The sequence below is a fragment of the Centropristis striata genome, chromosome 12 (genome assembly GCF_030273125.1).
Source record: "Centropristis striata isolate RG_2023a ecotype Rhode Island chromosome 12, C.striata_1.0, whole genome shotgun sequence".
NCBI classification, from domain to species: domain Eukaryota; kingdom Metazoa; phylum Chordata; class Actinopteri; order Perciformes; family Serranidae; genus Centropristis; species Centropristis striata.
Window position 1 is genome coordinate 28,112,032 of NC_081528.1, and position 18,750 is coordinate 28,130,781.

The following is an 18,750-nucleotide window of genomic DNA, read 5'->3' on the forward strand; positions in this document are numbered from 1 at the left end:
TTAATACTGAACAAGAGCTAAATCACATTTAATCATGTGTTCATCATCAAAGAAAAAAAGTATCTGGATTTCATGCAGCCAAGCATTTATTTGGTGTATACAGCCAACGTTGGCTGCATGTTTGTATCTGCCTTCATAATGTAGCTATTGTCTCAGCTCAACATCTGGATGAGTGGGTGGGTGCTGGAAGAAAAAGACTCCTCTTGTTAAACAAATACATCCTCATCTTTCTTGAAACCCCAGCATTTTGCACACATATGCAGCCTGTTTTACAGCAGTTCTGTACCTTGCAGGGCTGTCTGATGGCACGTCAGTGAAAGCGTCTTCTGGCTTCGGGTCTGGGATGGGAATGATGTATTCGTTGTATGAAGTTATGGCTTCCTGCGTGTCTGCCTCTGGGCTGAATTCTCCAGGGCTCAGGCTCTGGTTGTAGGGGTCTGGGGGCATGTAGAGGGGAGTGGACGGGGAGCCGAATGCTGGGTTGGCGATGGGAAAAGGTGAGGAGAGTCGCGGTTTGGTGCGGGCGACTGCTGGGTGATCACTCTTCAGGAAGTTGTCGTTGACTTGGCTGTATTTCTGTTGCCAGGGGACAATAGTTTTATTATTTCAGCCATGAAGAATCAATTAATCAACGGTTTGTGAGCTTGAGGTTGCAGAGAGAAGATATGAGACATTGGGCACAAAATACTTTACTTCACAGCTAACAAATAAAAAAACTGGTTAATAATCAGCGAGGGCAGTGTGTACTCCATGAACTGTAGTTATCCTTTAGGTTTTCTTTCTTTCTTTCTTTCTTTCTTTCTTTCTTTCTTTCTTTCAACCAGCCTCAAGGGGGCAGATAGGCTGACTGTGAGTGAGTGAATGAGTGAGAGAGTAGCTGACCTCGATTAAGTAACATTTGAAGATCAGGATCTGATATAAAGTTATGAGTCCAAGCTCACAGTTTAGAAATTCTATATATGTATTTAGGCAAATTATACAAATAAAGTACCTTTTTATAGCAGTCTGTTAGCATATTCCCAACACTGTGGACCAGAAAGGAGAACTCAGGCCTCTTCTCAAACTTCTCATCCCAGCACTTCTTCATGATTTCATAACTGCAACACAAAAAACATGCACATAATTAATTTCTAATTCTACATTATCATGTTGGAGTTACTGCGGGGAGATTGTAATAACACTCACACTTCTTCAGAGGCGTGTGCAGGCTTGGCCATTCGGTAACCTCTCTTCAAAGCGCTGTAGAACAACTCATTCATTGGCAAATCTGGGTAGGGGGTTCCTCCTGCACAAGGCATTTCAAATAAGAAGTCATGCATCAGCTGCAAATCTAAATTACATCTTTATTCAAAGTGTTCATGTGGATTTATGAAGTGGGGTTGTATAAGGGTTTGGAGAAGCAGCACAGAAACTAAGTAATGTACTGCTCTGGATGGAGGGCAGGAACAAAAGGTATTTTGGCCACCTAAAAAAAGGCCCACCCAACTTAAGTTTACTCTATAGTTAGAATATAGTTACTGTCAGACAGCCCTGTTGAAGTTTATGCTGGGGTAACCGAATTAACTGTTATCTATGCTCTCATCAATGCCTCTTACAAAAAACAGTTATTTTGCTGGTTTCCTGCTGCCTCAAGGCCTCAATCAGTTAGTTTGTTTGTGGTATTGTGAGACTTTAGTGTAGCAGTCTTTTTTATATTTTCTTAAAAGTCACACAATAACACATTATTGATCGAGACGGTGATAAAACCAGCCACTCCAATGTTATGTTCGGTTAAATTACAAGTTTTTGTTCTGTTGGTTAAATTACAAAGTCTGGTGGCTTTGACAAGAGCATAGAACAGCTTTAGTTTCCCTTGGGCGACCTAAATAATGCTGTCTGACATCACGGTAAAGCAGCTGGGCCATTTTTTTGTATGGCTAAAACAAGTTCTGTTGTTGCCCCCATTAGTGGTACATTACTTAGCTTCTGCACTGGTACTCCTGTCTGCCTCTCCAAAATAAGGGATGTTCCACCGCAATCTACTCGGTAAGTCACTCACTATGGATAAGTAGTTTGTACATGCCACTTCAAGAAAATCTGAACTATCCCTTTAAACTGTAAATCCAAATAACTAAATCGGCAAAAGTCATGCAGATATTTTTTCCTAAGAATAACATCACCAACTGATTATTTTTGTTGCTTTGGCCCAGATCTGTTAGAAGAGATGTATCTGAAGTCCAATGAATGTCAGATTGAGATGGGGAAGCGGCTAATCTTTGGTTATCACTTACAGAGGGTGAATTGTGAGGTTTTTTTCCACCACTTAAGCTGCATATGCTTTAACTGCCTCCTTTGTTTTTATGGTAGTTTCCAAAAATCGTGGGAAGAGGGTTTAAAAAATAAAAAAAAACTCACTCTACCTTGAGCAAGGAAGTGCTGATTTTAAAGCTCAACTGTGCCTAATGAGGTTTAGAACTCATATGGTTCATGATGGAGACATGGGATATGACATGTGCTATGCATGCACACATTCACTGTTACTTCAGACAATTTGAAAAACATTTCCATAAATAAACAGTTTACCAGAAATGTTTGTATGACTTTAAGAATTAACAGGAGGTCAAGCAGACAGAACCGTACAATGTGACCTACATACACAATTACACAAGATGAATCCCTCTTATGTGTGGAACAGTTCTGATTTGGATTTGGGCTGAACGCTTTTGTGTGTGTGTGTTAGTAACAACAAGTTCTCCAACCTAAATGACAGAAGAGGTCATGTGTCAGTTCCACCCATTAGGACACATATGTATGTATCGCGACTCGCGGTACAGCAGCGCATTCTAAAAATAGCACACATACAGTTGGCGGTTGTAAAAAGGCTTCAGTTTCTGTGGATTTATGTTGTAAAACCACTGACCTAGGTTAAGGGCAAAAAACTTCCTGGTGAGTTAGTATAAAAAATTTAATTTACGTTGATAAAACATGATTCAAGTAACTTACGTTAAAAATTAGTTTCTCTTGTTTTCACACAGGACGCTACGCACGCTCTCCTGCGTGACAGTCCGCCATTTGTTTAGCCCAACCTCCAGCCGAAGGTGGACATCCGCCATTTTAACTTTGCTTCGCCGTAAATTGCTACTACGTCAGCAAGACGGCGGTGGACACATTGCAGCAGGCAGAGAAATACGTCAATATCGCTTGTTTTTCGCTGCCTGTCCACACGACCTATATTGATGTGTTTGTCGTGTGTGCGTTTGGACTGACCCAGTGTGAAAATCTCCCAAAGAAGGATGCCATAGGACCAAACGTCACTCAGGGTGGTGTACAAGTTATGGAAGATACTTTCTGGTGCCATCCACTTCAAGGGCAGGAAAGTCTGAATGAAAGAAATGTAAGATAAGACTGACAGGGTTAAAATAGCCCAGTTACATTTATTTTTAGACCCATTAATTATCTTACTTGCACTATGTCATTTTGCTTTGGCTATATCTATTAAATTGCATTTATTTATCAGTTTCATTTTATTCCAAGCAACTTTATTTTAGTGCATTTGAACTTCATAGGGACATACAGTAGTGTTCACAATAATAGCAGTCCAATATGACTAACCAGATTAATCCAGGTTTTAGTATATTTTTTATTGCTACATGTCAAACAAGGTACCAGTAGGTGCAGTAGATTCTCAGAAAACCAACAAGACCCAGCATTCGTGATATGCACGCTCTTAAGGCTGTGAAAAATAGCAGTCTGCCGTTGACTTTACAAACTCAAAATTATTTTGTACGAACATTTTTGTTTCTAGGATTTAGCAATCCTGTGAATCACTATCCAATCCAATCCAATCCCCTTTATTTATATAGCACAATTTTAGCAAACACAAGGTTTCCAAAGTGCTGCACAAACAATAAATACATAATACAATACAAAGAGATAAGAAAGTAAACAATAGATCAGTAACATGCAATAAGATAAAATAAATTAAAAATGGGATAAAAATAAATAAAATAAAATGTAAAATGTACTGCCCGCACAAAATAAAATATGCATGAGTACAATAAAAACAAAAAATCATAAAATCAACATAAAATCAACACTCTACGTGGTGTTAAAAGCCAACGAGAAGAGGTGGGTTTTAAGAAGAGATTTAAAATGAGACAGTGAGGAGGCCTGTCTGATGTGCAGCGGCAATTCATTCCACAGTTTTGGAGCTGCAATGGCAAAAGCTCGTTCCCCTCTGAGCTTCAGCCTCGCTCTTGGCACTCTCAGGAGAAGCTGGTCAGCTGACCTGAGAGAGCGGGTAGGAGAGTAGGGGTGCAGCAGCTCAGAGAGGTAAGGAGGAGCAAGACCATTTAAAGCTTTAAAAGCAAATAAAATAATTTTAAAATGAATCCTAAAATGAACGGGCAGCCAGTGCAGTGAAGCTAAAACAGGTGAAATGTGCTCATACTTTCTTGTTAAAAGACGTGCAGCAGCATTTTGTACCAGTTGAAGGCGGGCAATGGAGGACCCACTAATCCCCATATAAAGTGCGTTACAGTAATCCAGCCGAGCGGTCACGAAGGCATGGATTACTGTCTCAAAGTGCCGTGCTCGCAGGAGTGTTTTTATTTTTGCCAGCTGCCGTAGCTGGAAGAAACTGGACTTCACCACAGCTTTGATCTGGCTGTCAAATTTAAGATCAGCGTCCACTTTAACCCCCAGATTACTCACAATTGGCTTATGATGTTGTGCCAAAGAACCCAGATCAACCAGGGGGGGTTTACAGAGGAGCCACCAAAGACCATGACTTCGGTCTTTTTTTCATTAAAACACATCCAGGCTTTGATGTCATGTAGGCACCTTAGAAGTGGGTCAATGCAGTAGGAGTCATCTTTTTTGAGGGGGACATAGATTTGGCTGTCATCTGCATAACAGTGAAAAGAAATTCCGTGTTTTCTGAGAATGGACCCAAGTGGCAGTAGATAGAGGGAAAAAGAAGCGGGCCAAGCACCGAGCCCTGCGGGACCCCACATGAGAGAGGAGCAGTGGAGGACACAGAGTCACCGAGGCTGACACAGAAAGTCCGATGTGACAGATAGGACCTGAACCATTCCAGTGCTGTGCCATTGATGCCCACCCACTGCTCCAAACGAGCCAACAGGATTTCATGGTCCACTGTATCAAAAGCTGCAGACAAATCTAAAAGCACCAGGACAACACAATGACCAGAGTCAGTAGACAATCACATATCATAGTCATTAAAAACTCTTAAAAGCGCTGATTCTGTGCTGTGCAATGTTTTAAAACCGGATTGGAAGATCTCAAGAATATTTTTTGCATTTAAAAAGTCCATGAGCTGTGAATAAACTATCTTCTCTAGAATTTTAGAGATGAAAGGCAGTTTAGAGATGGGTCTGAAATTTGCCAAGACAGTAGGATCCAGCCCAGGTTTTTTTAACAGAGGCTGCACCGCAGCATGTTTAAAATTTAAAGGGACTACTCCAGAGGACAGACTGCTATTAATTACTGTGAGACAGGATGGGCCAACAGTGTGAAAAACCTCCTTAAACAATCGGGGCGGGACAGTGTCACCCGGCGAACCCGAGGGCTTCAAATGACACACAATCTCCTGCACAAAGGGCAAAGTCACAGGCTCAAAGTTGTCAAAAACAGCAGAGCAGGGTACAAACACTGAAGGATCAGAAGCAGGAGGTGAAATAAGTGCTCTGGTAGAGGCGACCTTATTAGTGAAGTACTGAAGAAAGTTCTCACACAGAGCAGGAGAGGCATCAAATCCAGTAGGTGGTGCATTAAGAGCAGAGTTAATTACTTTAAACAACACACAAGGTTTATGACGGTTCACCATAACAATATCAGCAAAATATTTTCTTTTTGCCTTTCTTACAGTGGATTGGAAATGACGCCAGCAATCCCTCAATATCTGAAAAGACACTTGTAGTTTGTCCTTTTTCCATTTTCGTTCCGCTCTTCGACACTCCTGTCTGGCCATGTGGGTAGTTTCACTTAGCCAAGGCTCTGATTTAGTTCTCTGTTGCCTGGTCTTCAAAGGAGCAGCAGTGTCTATAGCAGTTTGACAGGTGTCCAGGAACAGGCGGCAATCTCCGTGCCTGAGCATGGAAGCCACCAGGAAGTGCATAAAGCCTGCAATTCACCGAAAATTCCAGTAAGGGGTGCTAAGTTTGGCTGCAAAAGAAATCTGCCCATTCATTTCAGTGCTAAATTTGAAAACTTCTCACTTGATTTATTACCTCAGAATTTTTTTTCAGGGACAACATTATGGTCTCAATCGCTAGTAAAAAATCTTCTTCAAAACATTTTGATGTCAATAGTTCTAATAATGGCCCCATTTAGAAGAAAATAGAAGATAAAGAATCGTATGATTTGGGGCGGGGCTACCTTTGATTGACAGGTCACTGACAAGGCGAGCCGTCACCAGGAGAGAAGCAGAGCAATGCGTATCCACGGCAACGTGTCAATTAAGTTATATATAACTTTATATAGATAGAAAAGAGGACGTTTACCGATTTGGTCTCATAACTTTGACCCTTTCACTGTATTTACACTTAATGACAGTTTATTTGAACGTTTTGTTCATTAGAAATGTCTTGTTCAGTGTTTGGTTGGACAAACAGACACTCCAAGGAGTCGCTGCTCAGTTTTCTGAGGTAAGAAAGATACATTTTGTTTTTGTTTTTTTGCTAGCCAAAACTAACATCCCAGTTAATGCTCCAATTAATGCTAACATGAATTAGCAGCGGCTTCTCTCAGTCGGGTTGCCAGTGTAGAGAGGCGTGTAGTCAGTGTCGTCAGATCCCTTGCGCTCCGCCACAGTCCAATTATGGTCTGCTCCGCGTATCGGAAACAAGATGGCGACGCAAGATGGCGACGAGTATAAACGCTGAACTCGAGGCTTCCAACGGGCAGTCCACAAACCAATGGGTGACGTCACGGTGACTACGTCCATTATTTATATACAGTCTATGTCCAGGAACCAAGAGTTGAGAGACTCTGTGTCGTCACACACAGACTGAGGAATCATGCAGCTCTGACTGAAGACTGCAGAGAAGTGAGCAGCAGTGAAAGAGTTAATGACTCGACATCTGCGAGCAGCAGCGCGAGGTTTAACTGTGTTATGGCAAACAGCAGCTTCAAAAAGTACAGGCATGTGATCCGAGAAAACAGCATCACAGACCTCCAGGTTAAGAACAGGCAAACCATGAGATAAAACCAGATCAAGTGTGTGACTCGCCAAAGGGTTTTCAGGGCAACACACATGAATGTTAAAATCTCCAGCAATAAGGACCCGGTCATATTTTGGCATGATATCTGCCAAAAACACAGAAAAGTCTGTTAAAAAGGCGGGGACAAGGAGAGCAGGGTCCACGGGGCTGGAACATCCAATCCGAACCCGCCACCGGTACCAACCAGGCAGCGACAGGGTCCAGCGAACGTCAGGAGATACAAAGGCGAGGTCCCGCTCCATATCCACCTCGATCAGGACGCACCAACCCGGCCCTCAGCCTCACCAGACAGCCACTCCGCTTACCTCCACGGCGACTAAACTAATATTTAGTTGTATGACCACAGTTTTTTATAACTGCTTCACATCTGTGTGGCATGGAGTCAACCAACTTGTGGCACCTTTCAGCTGTTATTCCACTCGAAGATTCTCTAACAACATTCCACAATTCATTTACATTTCTTGGTTTTGCTTCAGAAACAGCATTTTTGATGTCACCCCACAAGTTCTCAATTGGATTAAGGTCTGGGGATTGGGCTGGCCACAATAACATCAATGTAGTTGGTTTGGAACCAAGATTTTGCTGGTTTACTAGTGTGTTTGGGGTCATTGTCTTGTTGAAACACCCATTTCAAGGGCATGCCCTCTCCAGCATAAGGCAACATGACCTGCAAACTGATCCATGATCCCTGGTATGTGATAAGTAGGCCCAACACCATAGTAGGAGATATATATATGCCCATATCATGATGCTAGCACCACCATGCTTCACTGTCTTCACTGTTTACTGTGGCTTGAATTCAGTTTGGGGCTCGTCTCACAAACTGTCTGTGGCCTTTGAACCCAAAAAGAACAATTTTACTGTAATCAGTCCACAAAATGTTCAACTGGGCTAATTTCTCTTTAGGCCAGTTGATGTGTTCTTGGCACATTGCAACCTCTTCTGCACATGCCTTTTTTTTAACAGAGGGACTTTGTGGGGGATTCTTGTAAATAGATTAGCTTCACACAGACGTCTTCTAACTGTCACAGCACTTCCAGGTAACTCCAGACTGTCTTTGATCATCCTGGAGCTGATCATTGGCTGAGCCTTTGTCATTCTGCTTATTCTTCCATCCATTTTGATGGTTGTCTTCCATTTTCTGCCACGTGTCTCTGGTTTTGCTCTCCATTTTAAAGCATTGGAGATCATTTTAGCTGAACAGGCTATAATTGTTTGCACCTCTTTATAAGTTCTCCCCTCTCCAATCAACTTTTTAATCAAAGTACGCTGTTCTTCTGAACAATGTCTTGAACGACCCATTTTCCTCAGGCTTTCAAAGAGAAATGCATGTTCAACAAGTGCTGGCTTCATCCTTGAATATAGGCCACCTGATTCACACCTGTTTTTTCATAAAATTGATGACCTCACTGATTGAATGCCACACTGCTATTTTTTTTAACACACCCCTTTCAACTAATTGCCCAATTGCACAGCCTTAAGAGCGTGCATATCACGAATGCTGGGTCTTGTTGGTTTTCTGAGAATCTACTGCACCTACTGGTACCTTGTTTGCCATGTAGCAATAAAAAATATACTAAAAACCTGGATTAATCTGGTTAGTCACATTGGACTGCTATTATTTTGAACTCTACTGAATGTCAGGTGTCATCATGTTTTTTGTCCTTTATGATTTTGCCACTTACGCTGCCTTTAGAGATGTAGTTGGAATCATGCATAATGTCTCTGGCCAGGCCGAAGTCACAGATCTTCACCAGTTTCCCCTCGCAGATCAACACGTTCCTTGCAGCAAGGTCACGATGGACGCACTGTGGAGGGGGAAAAATGGTTTTGTGCTGCGATTAAACAAACAACATACAGTAAATGTTTCAATAAGGGGGTGTTTTGCTGCTACTAGTATTTTCAGACGGAGCGAGGCTAGCTCTTTCCTTCCGTTTCCAGCCTTTATACTAAGCTAAGCTAAGCTAAGCTAACCGGCCGCTCATTGCAGCTTCATATTTGGCATACCAGCACGAGTGTGTGTGGCAATATTCATTTGAATGGAGATAATAATATATCTATTCCATAGAGAACACGCCTATAGTACATTATAAGGACGGATTATAAATCACAGTGATTTATAATGCATCTGTAATGCTTCATGACTACACTAATAAACACACATGATATAGTGTATCAGAAAGCATCATGTGGGTTTATTAGTGTAGTCATGAAGCATTACAGATGCATTATAAATCACTGTGAACGTCCTCATAATGTACTATAGATGTGTTCTCCATAGAAAGTTTTACCTAGATCCACAGCTACATAATAAAATCTTATTTTTAATATCCTACATTCTTGGAGGCGAGGAACTCCATCCCCTTTGCCACTTGGTAGCTGAAGCCCAACAGATCATCGTAGGTGAGAGCAGAAGAGTCACTGATGGCCAGGTCCAATCTGCCGCCACCTGAACACGTAGACAAAAGGTGAGAGGACAAACATTAAAAGCGGAGTCAGAGAGGAGCGACTCATGAATGAAGACAGTGTCTTGTTGTTGCGGGGAACTCCGCCTGTCCTGTGACTGCACGGCCTGAAATGAAGCTCACGCCCTTCAAATGCTGAAACATTTTTCAGTGCTTTTATATCAAAGAGAAGAGAGAGTGGTAACTATATTCAGTGATTTACAAGACTAAACAGTATCATGTCAAACTGTACTTCATGTGTATTTCATTCTTCCGTGTTTCCTGTGTTCAGTGTGCTGAATGCTTCATATTCATTTCCAATGACACCACTGGAAAATTAATTATTTTAACACTCAACAGGGTCTACAGACACACAAATCAGACCTTGTTCCTGATAGACGTCCTGCTGGTAGGGAGACTCGTAGGGAGAGGGCTGGATGTCTGCATACTTGATGGAGTCCATCTGCTCCTGCATGGGAACGTACAGCGTGGGCTCGTCTTTACTCATGTCCATGTATCCTCCATCGCTCTCACTTCCGAAGGACACATAGCTGCAGGGATGCATGAAGTGTAAAAAAATAAATGAAATGTAATGTGATAAACTAGCCTAAATCCACATTTATTCATGGTTCCTCATCACATCAAATTTTATATAAGAAAGACATCTGTGTCTCTCTCTTTGAATGTGAAAGCACATGATTATACAAAATGTTTGTCTGTTCTTCTCACCCTTTCCTCTGGCTGAGCGGAGTGCTTCCTCCAGAAATGAGGCAGCTGTCGTCTTGGTTCTTCTCAGCGTAGTACTGCAGGAGGCTGTGCTTGTTTCTGTGCAGGTAGTCCACCAGGTCTCCATAGCGACAGTACTCGGTCACCAGATACAGAGGGCCTAACAGGTGAAAGAACAAAAGACAGAATTTCGCATTTACCAACAATACTAGACCATTCTTTTCACTCAAGGCAAGGAAAATTTGCTATTCATATAACAAAAATTTACACTGTTGCTCATAAAGTTGGAAAATATATATTTTTTACCTCTTTCCATGAAATGATTGTGACAATGAGATTTATAATTGACAGATAAAGTGTAAATCTTCTCAAAACTTTATTAATTAATCTCTTCAAAGTCATTACTGATGCATTTAAATAGGAATTGTGTTTGAAAACAAAATTATTCCAACTTCATGGGCAACAGTGCACATTAAAAAGCAAATCTTAGGCCAAATTCAGTTTAATAGTTGTTGCATTTACTTCAATTTCCTCTTAATATGTTATAATATATGCACCAAACATATGAACATGAACAAAACTTAGACGTTTTAAATAGTTAAAATGTCTCTGATAATATATATTCTGATTCTTATCCCAATTTTAGAAAGTTTTAACAACAAAAATGGTTAATAAAATAAGTATAGATTTATGTAAATGGTCTAGATAAGTAAATCAATTATGATATACCTTTCATAATATTTTTTTACGTATTGTCAAGTGTATTTGTGACGTAAATGATGCATGATTTTTTTGCATCTGTTTACAAGCTAAAATGTATTTTAATTAAATATAAAGATACTATTTGTGAATTATTAAACACAGTATAATTGAAGAACACATTCTGAGTGTTTTATGGCAGCCATTAATCATTTGATGATCTACTAAGTGTTTCTAGTTCAAACAGAACTTCAGCAGCAGCGTCTCCACAACATGTTTACATCCGCTCGTCTCTCTGCAGTTGACCCTGAAGCTACATGAACCCCTTGCATGAAATCGTAACTTTCTTCACTCAACATGCACATGTTCAGTCATAGTAAGTCATATGACGAAAAACACAGTTTTATCAACTGTGTGTATATACGTTTTTAGTGTAATATTTTGAGAATATCGGTCTGTTTTTTAAATGCCTCTTCACTTTGAAGAAACAGAACTTCAGGCAATAACTCCTAAAAAAATAAAAGAAATATTAACAAATTGTGCGGAAAAACTTAAAAGTGACATATTATATTAATTTTTAGGTTTGTGTTGTTTTGGTTGAAAACATTTTTTAGTTTTTAAACTTTTAAAGAACCTCAACCTCATTATCACGTGTGTGCTCACCATGTTTGGTGCACGCTCCCAGCAGGTTGACGATGTTGAGGTGAGGACCCAGGTGACTCATGATCTTCAGCTCTGACATCAGAGCCTGAGTCTCACTTCTCCTGGCTGTCGCTGGATGCAGAGAGAGAGAGACGTGTGTGAAAGATGGGCAGCGTGAGGTAGGAGAGCAGGGGAACTTATCATACTGAGAGCAGGACACACTGCGTCCTGCCAAACTGCTCAATGACCTGCTGGCTGAAACTCAAACCAGGCTGGCAACCAAACTAAAGCTCAGCAGGCTGCAGCAGGAATATGCCGCTGGTGTCAAACTGTTTGACAGCTACTGTATGCAGGGGACTCTACTGTTGTCTTCCTTTACTGTTCACACATGTACGCACATGGCTTTTACATTCTATGTCTTACATTTCAGCATTTTCACGGCCACTTTTGTGCTGGACTGGGAATGAGTGAGACCGAACGCAGTTGCCTCGACTACCCTGCCAAAGGCTCCTGATCCAAGAGTGCGACCTGAAACACAAAGAAAGGCTCAGTGGGACAGAATGTGAATGAAGCACATGGTAGAAAGTAAAAGGAAGACAGATCCTCTCTGTTCATTAAAATTTCAATGTAAACACATTTCTCTGGAAACTGGCTTGAGAACGTTATAACAGATGGTCCAGGTGACTTTCTTGAAGGCCTGAGGGGGTTTGGAAAGCTTCCTGTTTGTAATGAGCGGCTGACTACCAACAAAACATCATCAAAAACAAAAGAGCTTTAAAATGAGGAAGAATTAGATCCAAGAATACTGAGAAGTCTAACAAACCTCACTTAGTATTCTGGCCTCAATATGCCCAGACGACCCAAACCACCCACAGCACTAAAGTCACCTGGTGACAGCGACATACTCACTTCTTTGCTCTGGTTAGTTTAATACTAACAAGTGATTTATGGCCACTACAATGGACCACAATAACTTTAGCACCTTAAAAGAAAAATATAAATAAATTAATCATGTATCAAATAAAAGAATATTTAACTAAAGCAATAACAAACTTAATAAAAATCATGATTATAATATTAATATATAGTAATCTAATAAATAAATGAATAAATACATTATTTAATATATTTTATGCATGCAAATGCAGGCTTAAAATGCAATCACAACCGCCTTTTGCAAAATATTATAAAATTTTAAATGATTTTTTTCTAATGAAATTTGCTTATTTTTATCATTCTTCTTTGTAATTTATTTAATTATTGTTTTTAAATATTAAATGAATGAATTAACTTTCAAATTAATCCAAAATTAATTTGAAATGAATTAAAGGGAAACATTGCCGAGACATTGTTCATCTGCATTTACTACGCACACTGCAATGACATAAAGGCGGTTGAAAACAGGCAAAGTTTTCCTCTGAGTATAATTTATCTCTATTAACGAACATATTAATCAAATGTTTAATTATATGTATTTAAAGAACATTACCATTAACTATCCATTTTTCTTTGTTGTCCAATAAAATTTTTCATTTTCCAATAACTTATCTTTATCAAATATTCAATGCACATGGAAGCATATCCAAGTCAAGGCAGTTCATTTGTGCAGCCACACAGAACATATCCCTGGGCTTCACATGGCTCATGACCAACACCACCTCTACACTGTCTGAGGACTCACCCAGCACCAGGTTGTCTCTAGGCATCTCCCAGGCCAGGTCATAGGGCAGGTGGATGGGGTCCACATAGATGTACTCATGACCGTCCTGGCTCACAGACTCTATCACCTTCCATCTGATCTCATAGCGAGGTTTCTGAAACACACACAAGAACAAAACTGGAATAATTAATTTTAATTCACTTTACTTTGTATTCACATATAAAGAGGAACTAAAAAATGCTGATGGCTGTGACTTTGTTGCTCACCTTCCTCCAAACTGCAATGAGGATGATGATGGAGATGATGATGATGACCACTAAGGCTAAAACAGCAGCCAACACTGCCACCTGGGAGTAAAGCGCTGCAACAGGCAAAACACAGAGCATGAGAGAAGGAAAGATTGGAGGATAGAACAGAATATAGATATATACATTTACATGTAGGCAGTGAAAATTTTTTTTTATAAATAAAGTTATCGTAAGGCTGATATTAAGAGATATACAACAAAAAAAAACACATTTTAGCATCTGTTAGCATGTAGTGAAACCTTGTTTTATGTCTCAAAAATAATCGTTTTCTTGTTTTTTACAACACCACCATGTTTGTTTAGTTTAACTCAAATGTTGACATTTTATATTTTATTATTTACATGTTTTAATTGATTTAATTAAAGTGGCATATATTTAATGAAAATGGTAAACATACATACAATATTACAGTATATGCCCTTTATATACACGGTTGCTCATAAAGTTGTAATAAAATATTTTTTATCTCTTTCCATGAAATGATTGCGACAATGTGATTTATTCTTGACAGATAAAGTGTATATCTCCTCAAAACTTTATTAACCAATCTCTTCCACACATATCACAATGACGATGAAACCACAATTAGCAGTGGATTTTGTCTGAAAACAAAATTATTCCAACTTTATGGGCGACTTTGTGTTAAAAACATTAAAATGGGACATTCGTCTCATGACACCTACTGCTGGACACCAGTTTGACGTCTCTTCTGTCAATAAGTCCTGCTTGGTTGCTGGTCTCACAGCGCACTGTGACCTGCTGGGGCTTGTGGAAGGTCACCTGGCTCCGCACCTGGCTGATTTTACGCGTCTCGCTGTAGCGGACGTCGGTCTGGATGCTCAGCACCTCTAGCTCTGGTACGAGCGGCTGCCACACCGCTGTCTGGTTGCTACACCTGCAGCAGGACATGAGAGCAGGAGTCAAAGCGGACGCACCGAATTTGAAAGTCAAATACATGTGTGTGTGCGGTCAGCCCTCTGGTGTTTGTTATGTGACAGTTTGGTGATGAATGGGTGACTTACTTGTGCATGCTGTCACAGCTGTACCACTGGATGGTCGGGGTCGGGACCCCCTCAGCTTCACAGGTCACCAAGTGTCTCTTCCCAGGGAGGTGGTGGTCAGTCAGTCCTTTAATCTGAGAGGCAACTACACACAGGGGGGGCAGCAGACATTAATCACTACTGACATGGATAAAAACAAAGTCTGTCCTTGATTACGCACTTTCAAATCAGCTATCCTTCAAGATCAGTAATACGGCCTTAAAAATGTGCTGTGATAATTGTTCAGGACAAATAATTATCTTCTTTCATAACTCTTAAAACAGTATCTCACCTTGGACCTCCAGGTCAAAGGTCACTTCTTTTGTGTCATCTTCATTAGTGACAAGAACAGTGTAGAGGCCCTTCTGCTCCGTCCTCACCCTCACCAAGGTGAGAATAGTGACATACCTGAGGAAGTTTAAAGTCTTTATCATCAAATGCACCATTACAGAAGCAGCCATTGTAAAGAAAAACAAGACATAAAATAGCATGTAAAGATACAAAAAAAATTCTCTAATATATATTGGCTGCCCAATATTTGTTACAAAGAGAAGTGAGATTTGAGTAATGAATATATTGTGAGGATTGGCCAGAGACCAGAGATTTGCTTGGTTATAGTTTTAAATTTAACCTTTATTTAACCAGATAAAAAAACCCATTGAGATCGAGACCTCTTTTACAAGGGTGACCTGGCCAAGAAGGCAGCAGCACACGTCAAAAGTTACAAGACAGACGAACAATAACAATAAACAGGCAGCGAAAAGTCCAACATATTAAAAGTACTAAAGTGCAAGTGAATAGGCGGTATAAATAGGTAGCATAAATAAGCAGTATAAAGTGCAGCAGTGATAAATACAGTAGCGAATTAGGAACATGAGCACTGTGCAAAAGATTTACATTGACGTTTTTTGAGAGTTGTGCGAAATGCTCCCAAAGGAATAAGTTCTGATAAATACACAAAGGACAAAGGAGGTCTCAGTACAAAATTCTCCTGTACAAGAAAGTAATATGCCCTCTCTCTGCATTGAGCACGGCTCACATATGGAGATGTATTTCCTTTGCTTTGGGGAGTGCAAACTAATTTCTAGATTTATTTCCAGACGGATGTTTAAGAAAAGGAACACGCTGGGATAATGTTGTTATGGAATGTGTTATGGAATTTTTTGCTTTATATTCAGTAAAGTTTACTAGAAAAACTAAGGTCACATCTGGTATTTTTCTCTCTTCTTTATTTATAGTGAAGGGGTTGGTGGCTGTTAACAGAGGGCTTGTTTCTCTTTCCCTGAATCAAGCACATGGACGGTATTTCACTTTGATTTTTTGTGTTGGCAAAAATTTGGAAACATAGTCCTGCAATTACAACCGTGTTTGGCATTTTGGTGAAAAACATTTGCTAAGTTGTGACAGGTATCTTGTGTTTATGGTTCCTGTGTGATGAATGATGGAGTCCTGCCCTCCAGAGAGTATTATGTTTCTCTCTGCGAAGGCCTTATCTGGTGATGACTGATGAGAGCTGGACGCCTCCGGAGGCTGTCGCCCTAACAGGGCTCCAGTGCTAATTATGACTTGTGAGGTGTTTAATTCTTTATAGTACGTAGGAAATTTAAATGTGTTTGGCTGGATGTCTCACCTGATCTCATGCTCTTGTCTGATCATGATGGTTTTGTCTCCCTTGATGGTGGCTCCGTCTTTGCTCCAGCGGACCCGAGGGGGAGGGTAGGCTTCGATCTCCACTCTCAGCTCCACGTTCTCCTGCAGCTTGGCTGAAATGTTTTGTTGCTGAGCAGGCTTCACATCCACAAATCCCCGCTCTTAGGAAAGAAAAGAAAATCATTAGCAACATGATAAAAATGTCACACAAGTGATCTTCTGCATAAAATATATGTTACTATATAATCCTGTGTAGATATATAATTATAGTTATATAATTGCTTATATTCCAGTTACTTCACTGGACAGCAGGCTACAGACAGTACTGTACTGCTGCCTTTGGTTTCTGTCCTTCTGTGGGCAGACACTATCTGTCTTTTCCACTGAGATATCCAGAGAGCACTAATAACTGTCCTGTTCTCCATGGAGCATGGCGGTTCAAGTTATTCAAGGATTTCATAAACATAACACACCTCGCTGCAGATAGAATAAGCATTTACAGACTCAAACATATTCATCAAGAGATGAACGATGAAGAGAAGTTTAGTTTGATGAATCCTGCTTTAATTGGCCCACAAGTTGCTGCTCTGAAGATCACATATTTGCTCAGATGCTGGACTTACTGTATGTTAATGTTGATGTCAAAGGTTACACAAACATTCCTTGTATACTTGGACTTTATTCCCAAAAGTTTAAATATAGAGCTGGTTTGAAACTTTGTTTTTCAAGGTGTCAGTCAGGGCATCTGCACCATGCGAACAGCTTACTTCACACTTTAAACAGAAATAAATAGAAGTCCTCTTCATTTCCTTTAAAAGAAGCACCTCTTTCACCTTGACTTGAAAAGGTTTACATAATGAGCAGTCTTCTCTCTGTCAGCGAAACACAATAATAATCTGTCCAGCAGCAGTTTGTTTTACTTCTGTGTGTGGGTTAGTCTAACCGAGCACGGTGATGTTGACGCTGGCAGAGGCAGTCTGGTCTTCAACACTCTCGTGGACATGGCAGACGTAGTTTCCGCTGTGAGCCACCGTGGTGTTAGGGAAGAACAGGCAGGATCGCATGCTCATGGGGGACGGGAACTCTGTCAGGGGCTCGTCCTTAAAGAGAGAAGGACGAGAATGTGGCATTTTATTGTCATGGTCAATATGATCAAAATTTAAGTAATCGGACATTTCTACATTTCTTGAGGATATTTATATTCCCCTAGATATATAGAGGAATTACTGAATGGCCTATACACAAAAAGACACAAAAATTACTACAAAAACACACAAAATGACAAAAATAAGTCACAAATTTACGACAGAGAGACACAAAACAACCAAAAAAAATACACAAAATGACTGAAAGGCCCACACAATCACGAAAAATGGTTATAATTTAATGCAAGAGCAAAAATTACCACAAAGAGACACAAAACACAGAAAAGATACATAATAACTACAAAGACATGCAGAACAGCAACAACAAAAGAGCCAAAACTCCTCCAGTGGTCTGTGTGTCTTATGAGTCTCCTTTTGCATGTCTCTGCCCAGGGGCCCATTGTCTCATAATCTGAACCATATCTGAAAAGCTGAAACTTTTCTGTGGTGGTAGATTATCTTCATCATGATTCAAAAGCCTCCAAAGAACCCGTTTTTACAATACCAACACCACAGGTTATCAGTAGAATTGCACAGGGGATAAAAATTGAGGTGTGTCTCTACATCTTGATGCAATCTGGGCTCGGTCAAGAGGCCTGAGAGTGAACACGAAGGGAAAGCTGAACAATGTGCTTTTTCTGCTCCACTCCTACTCACCTCACGCTTGGGGACAAACCAGGAAAAATACACCAGCTCCACTCCATGCACTGTGCAGTTTACTGTCAGCGGTTCGCCCTGCTTCAGGACAGTCTTTGACGCATTGATGTAGGCGTCGATGGACCCTGGGACTGGGACGGGAAGAGAGAGTGTGGGGGAGAGGAGGAGGAAGAGGGGGGGGGGGGGGGGGGGGGGGGTGACGTGATTTATCAAAACAATATGTGTAAAAAGTCTCCGTCACAACTAATTTATCGGTGGTGTGCAAAAATAAACCCTAAAATGTATATTTTTATCTCATCAGTATTAGGTCAGAAGAGAACTTTGCAGCTGGCTCTTGCACCAAACAAAAATTTACAGCTTCACAAAAGTACTTTTTAATGTGTTTTCTCACTGACTTTTTTCATCTTGAGACCAGAATTTACATCATTATCATCCCACTAAAAAACTCTGCACAGCCTCCAGTAGCAAGTCTTCCAGAGTGTTATTAGGTGATCAAAGCGTATGCGATGATATGGGAAGGAATTATACTTTTGGACTGACAGTGCAATGCTTTGGC

The 18,750-nt window shown here is 40.5% G+C and overlaps 1 protein-coding gene across 2 annotated transcripts in view; it reads right to left on the bottom strand.

Annotated features, from left to right (window-relative positions):
- Positions 1-18,750, bottom strand: part of pdgfrb (platelet-derived growth factor receptor, beta polypeptide) — a 34,554-nt gene that overhangs the window by 2,325 nt on the left and 13,479 nt on the right. For both annotated transcript variants that reach the window (XM_059346349.1, XM_059346348.1), the window contains exons 5-22: positions 18,195-18,325; positions 17,336-17,492; positions 16,373-16,553; positions 15,035-15,150; positions 14,725-14,848; positions 14,386-14,597; positions 13,661-13,755; positions 13,416-13,548; positions 12,158-12,262; positions 11,756-11,866; positions 10,397-10,553; positions 10,052-10,218; positions 9,560-9,672; positions 8,909-9,031; positions 3,247-3,358; positions 1,186-1,285; positions 992-1,097; positions 287-576 (exon numbers count right to left, since the gene is read on the bottom strand). In XM_059346349.1, the coding sequence (XP_059202332.1) occupies positions 287-576; positions 992-1,097; positions 1,186-1,285; positions 3,247-3,358; positions 8,909-9,031; positions 9,560-9,672; positions 10,052-10,218; positions 10,397-10,553; positions 11,756-11,866; positions 12,158-12,262; positions 13,416-13,548; positions 13,661-13,755; positions 14,386-14,597; positions 14,725-14,848; positions 15,035-15,150; positions 16,373-16,553; positions 17,336-17,492; positions 18,195-18,325 (2,533 nt within the window). The remainder of the gene's footprint in view (positions 1-286; positions 577-991; positions 1,098-1,185; positions 1,286-3,246; positions 3,359-8,908; positions 9,032-9,559; positions 9,673-10,051; positions 10,219-10,396; positions 10,554-11,755; positions 11,867-12,157; positions 12,263-13,415; positions 13,549-13,660; positions 13,756-14,385; positions 14,598-14,724; positions 14,849-15,034; positions 15,151-16,372; positions 16,554-17,335; positions 17,493-18,194; positions 18,326-18,750) is intronic.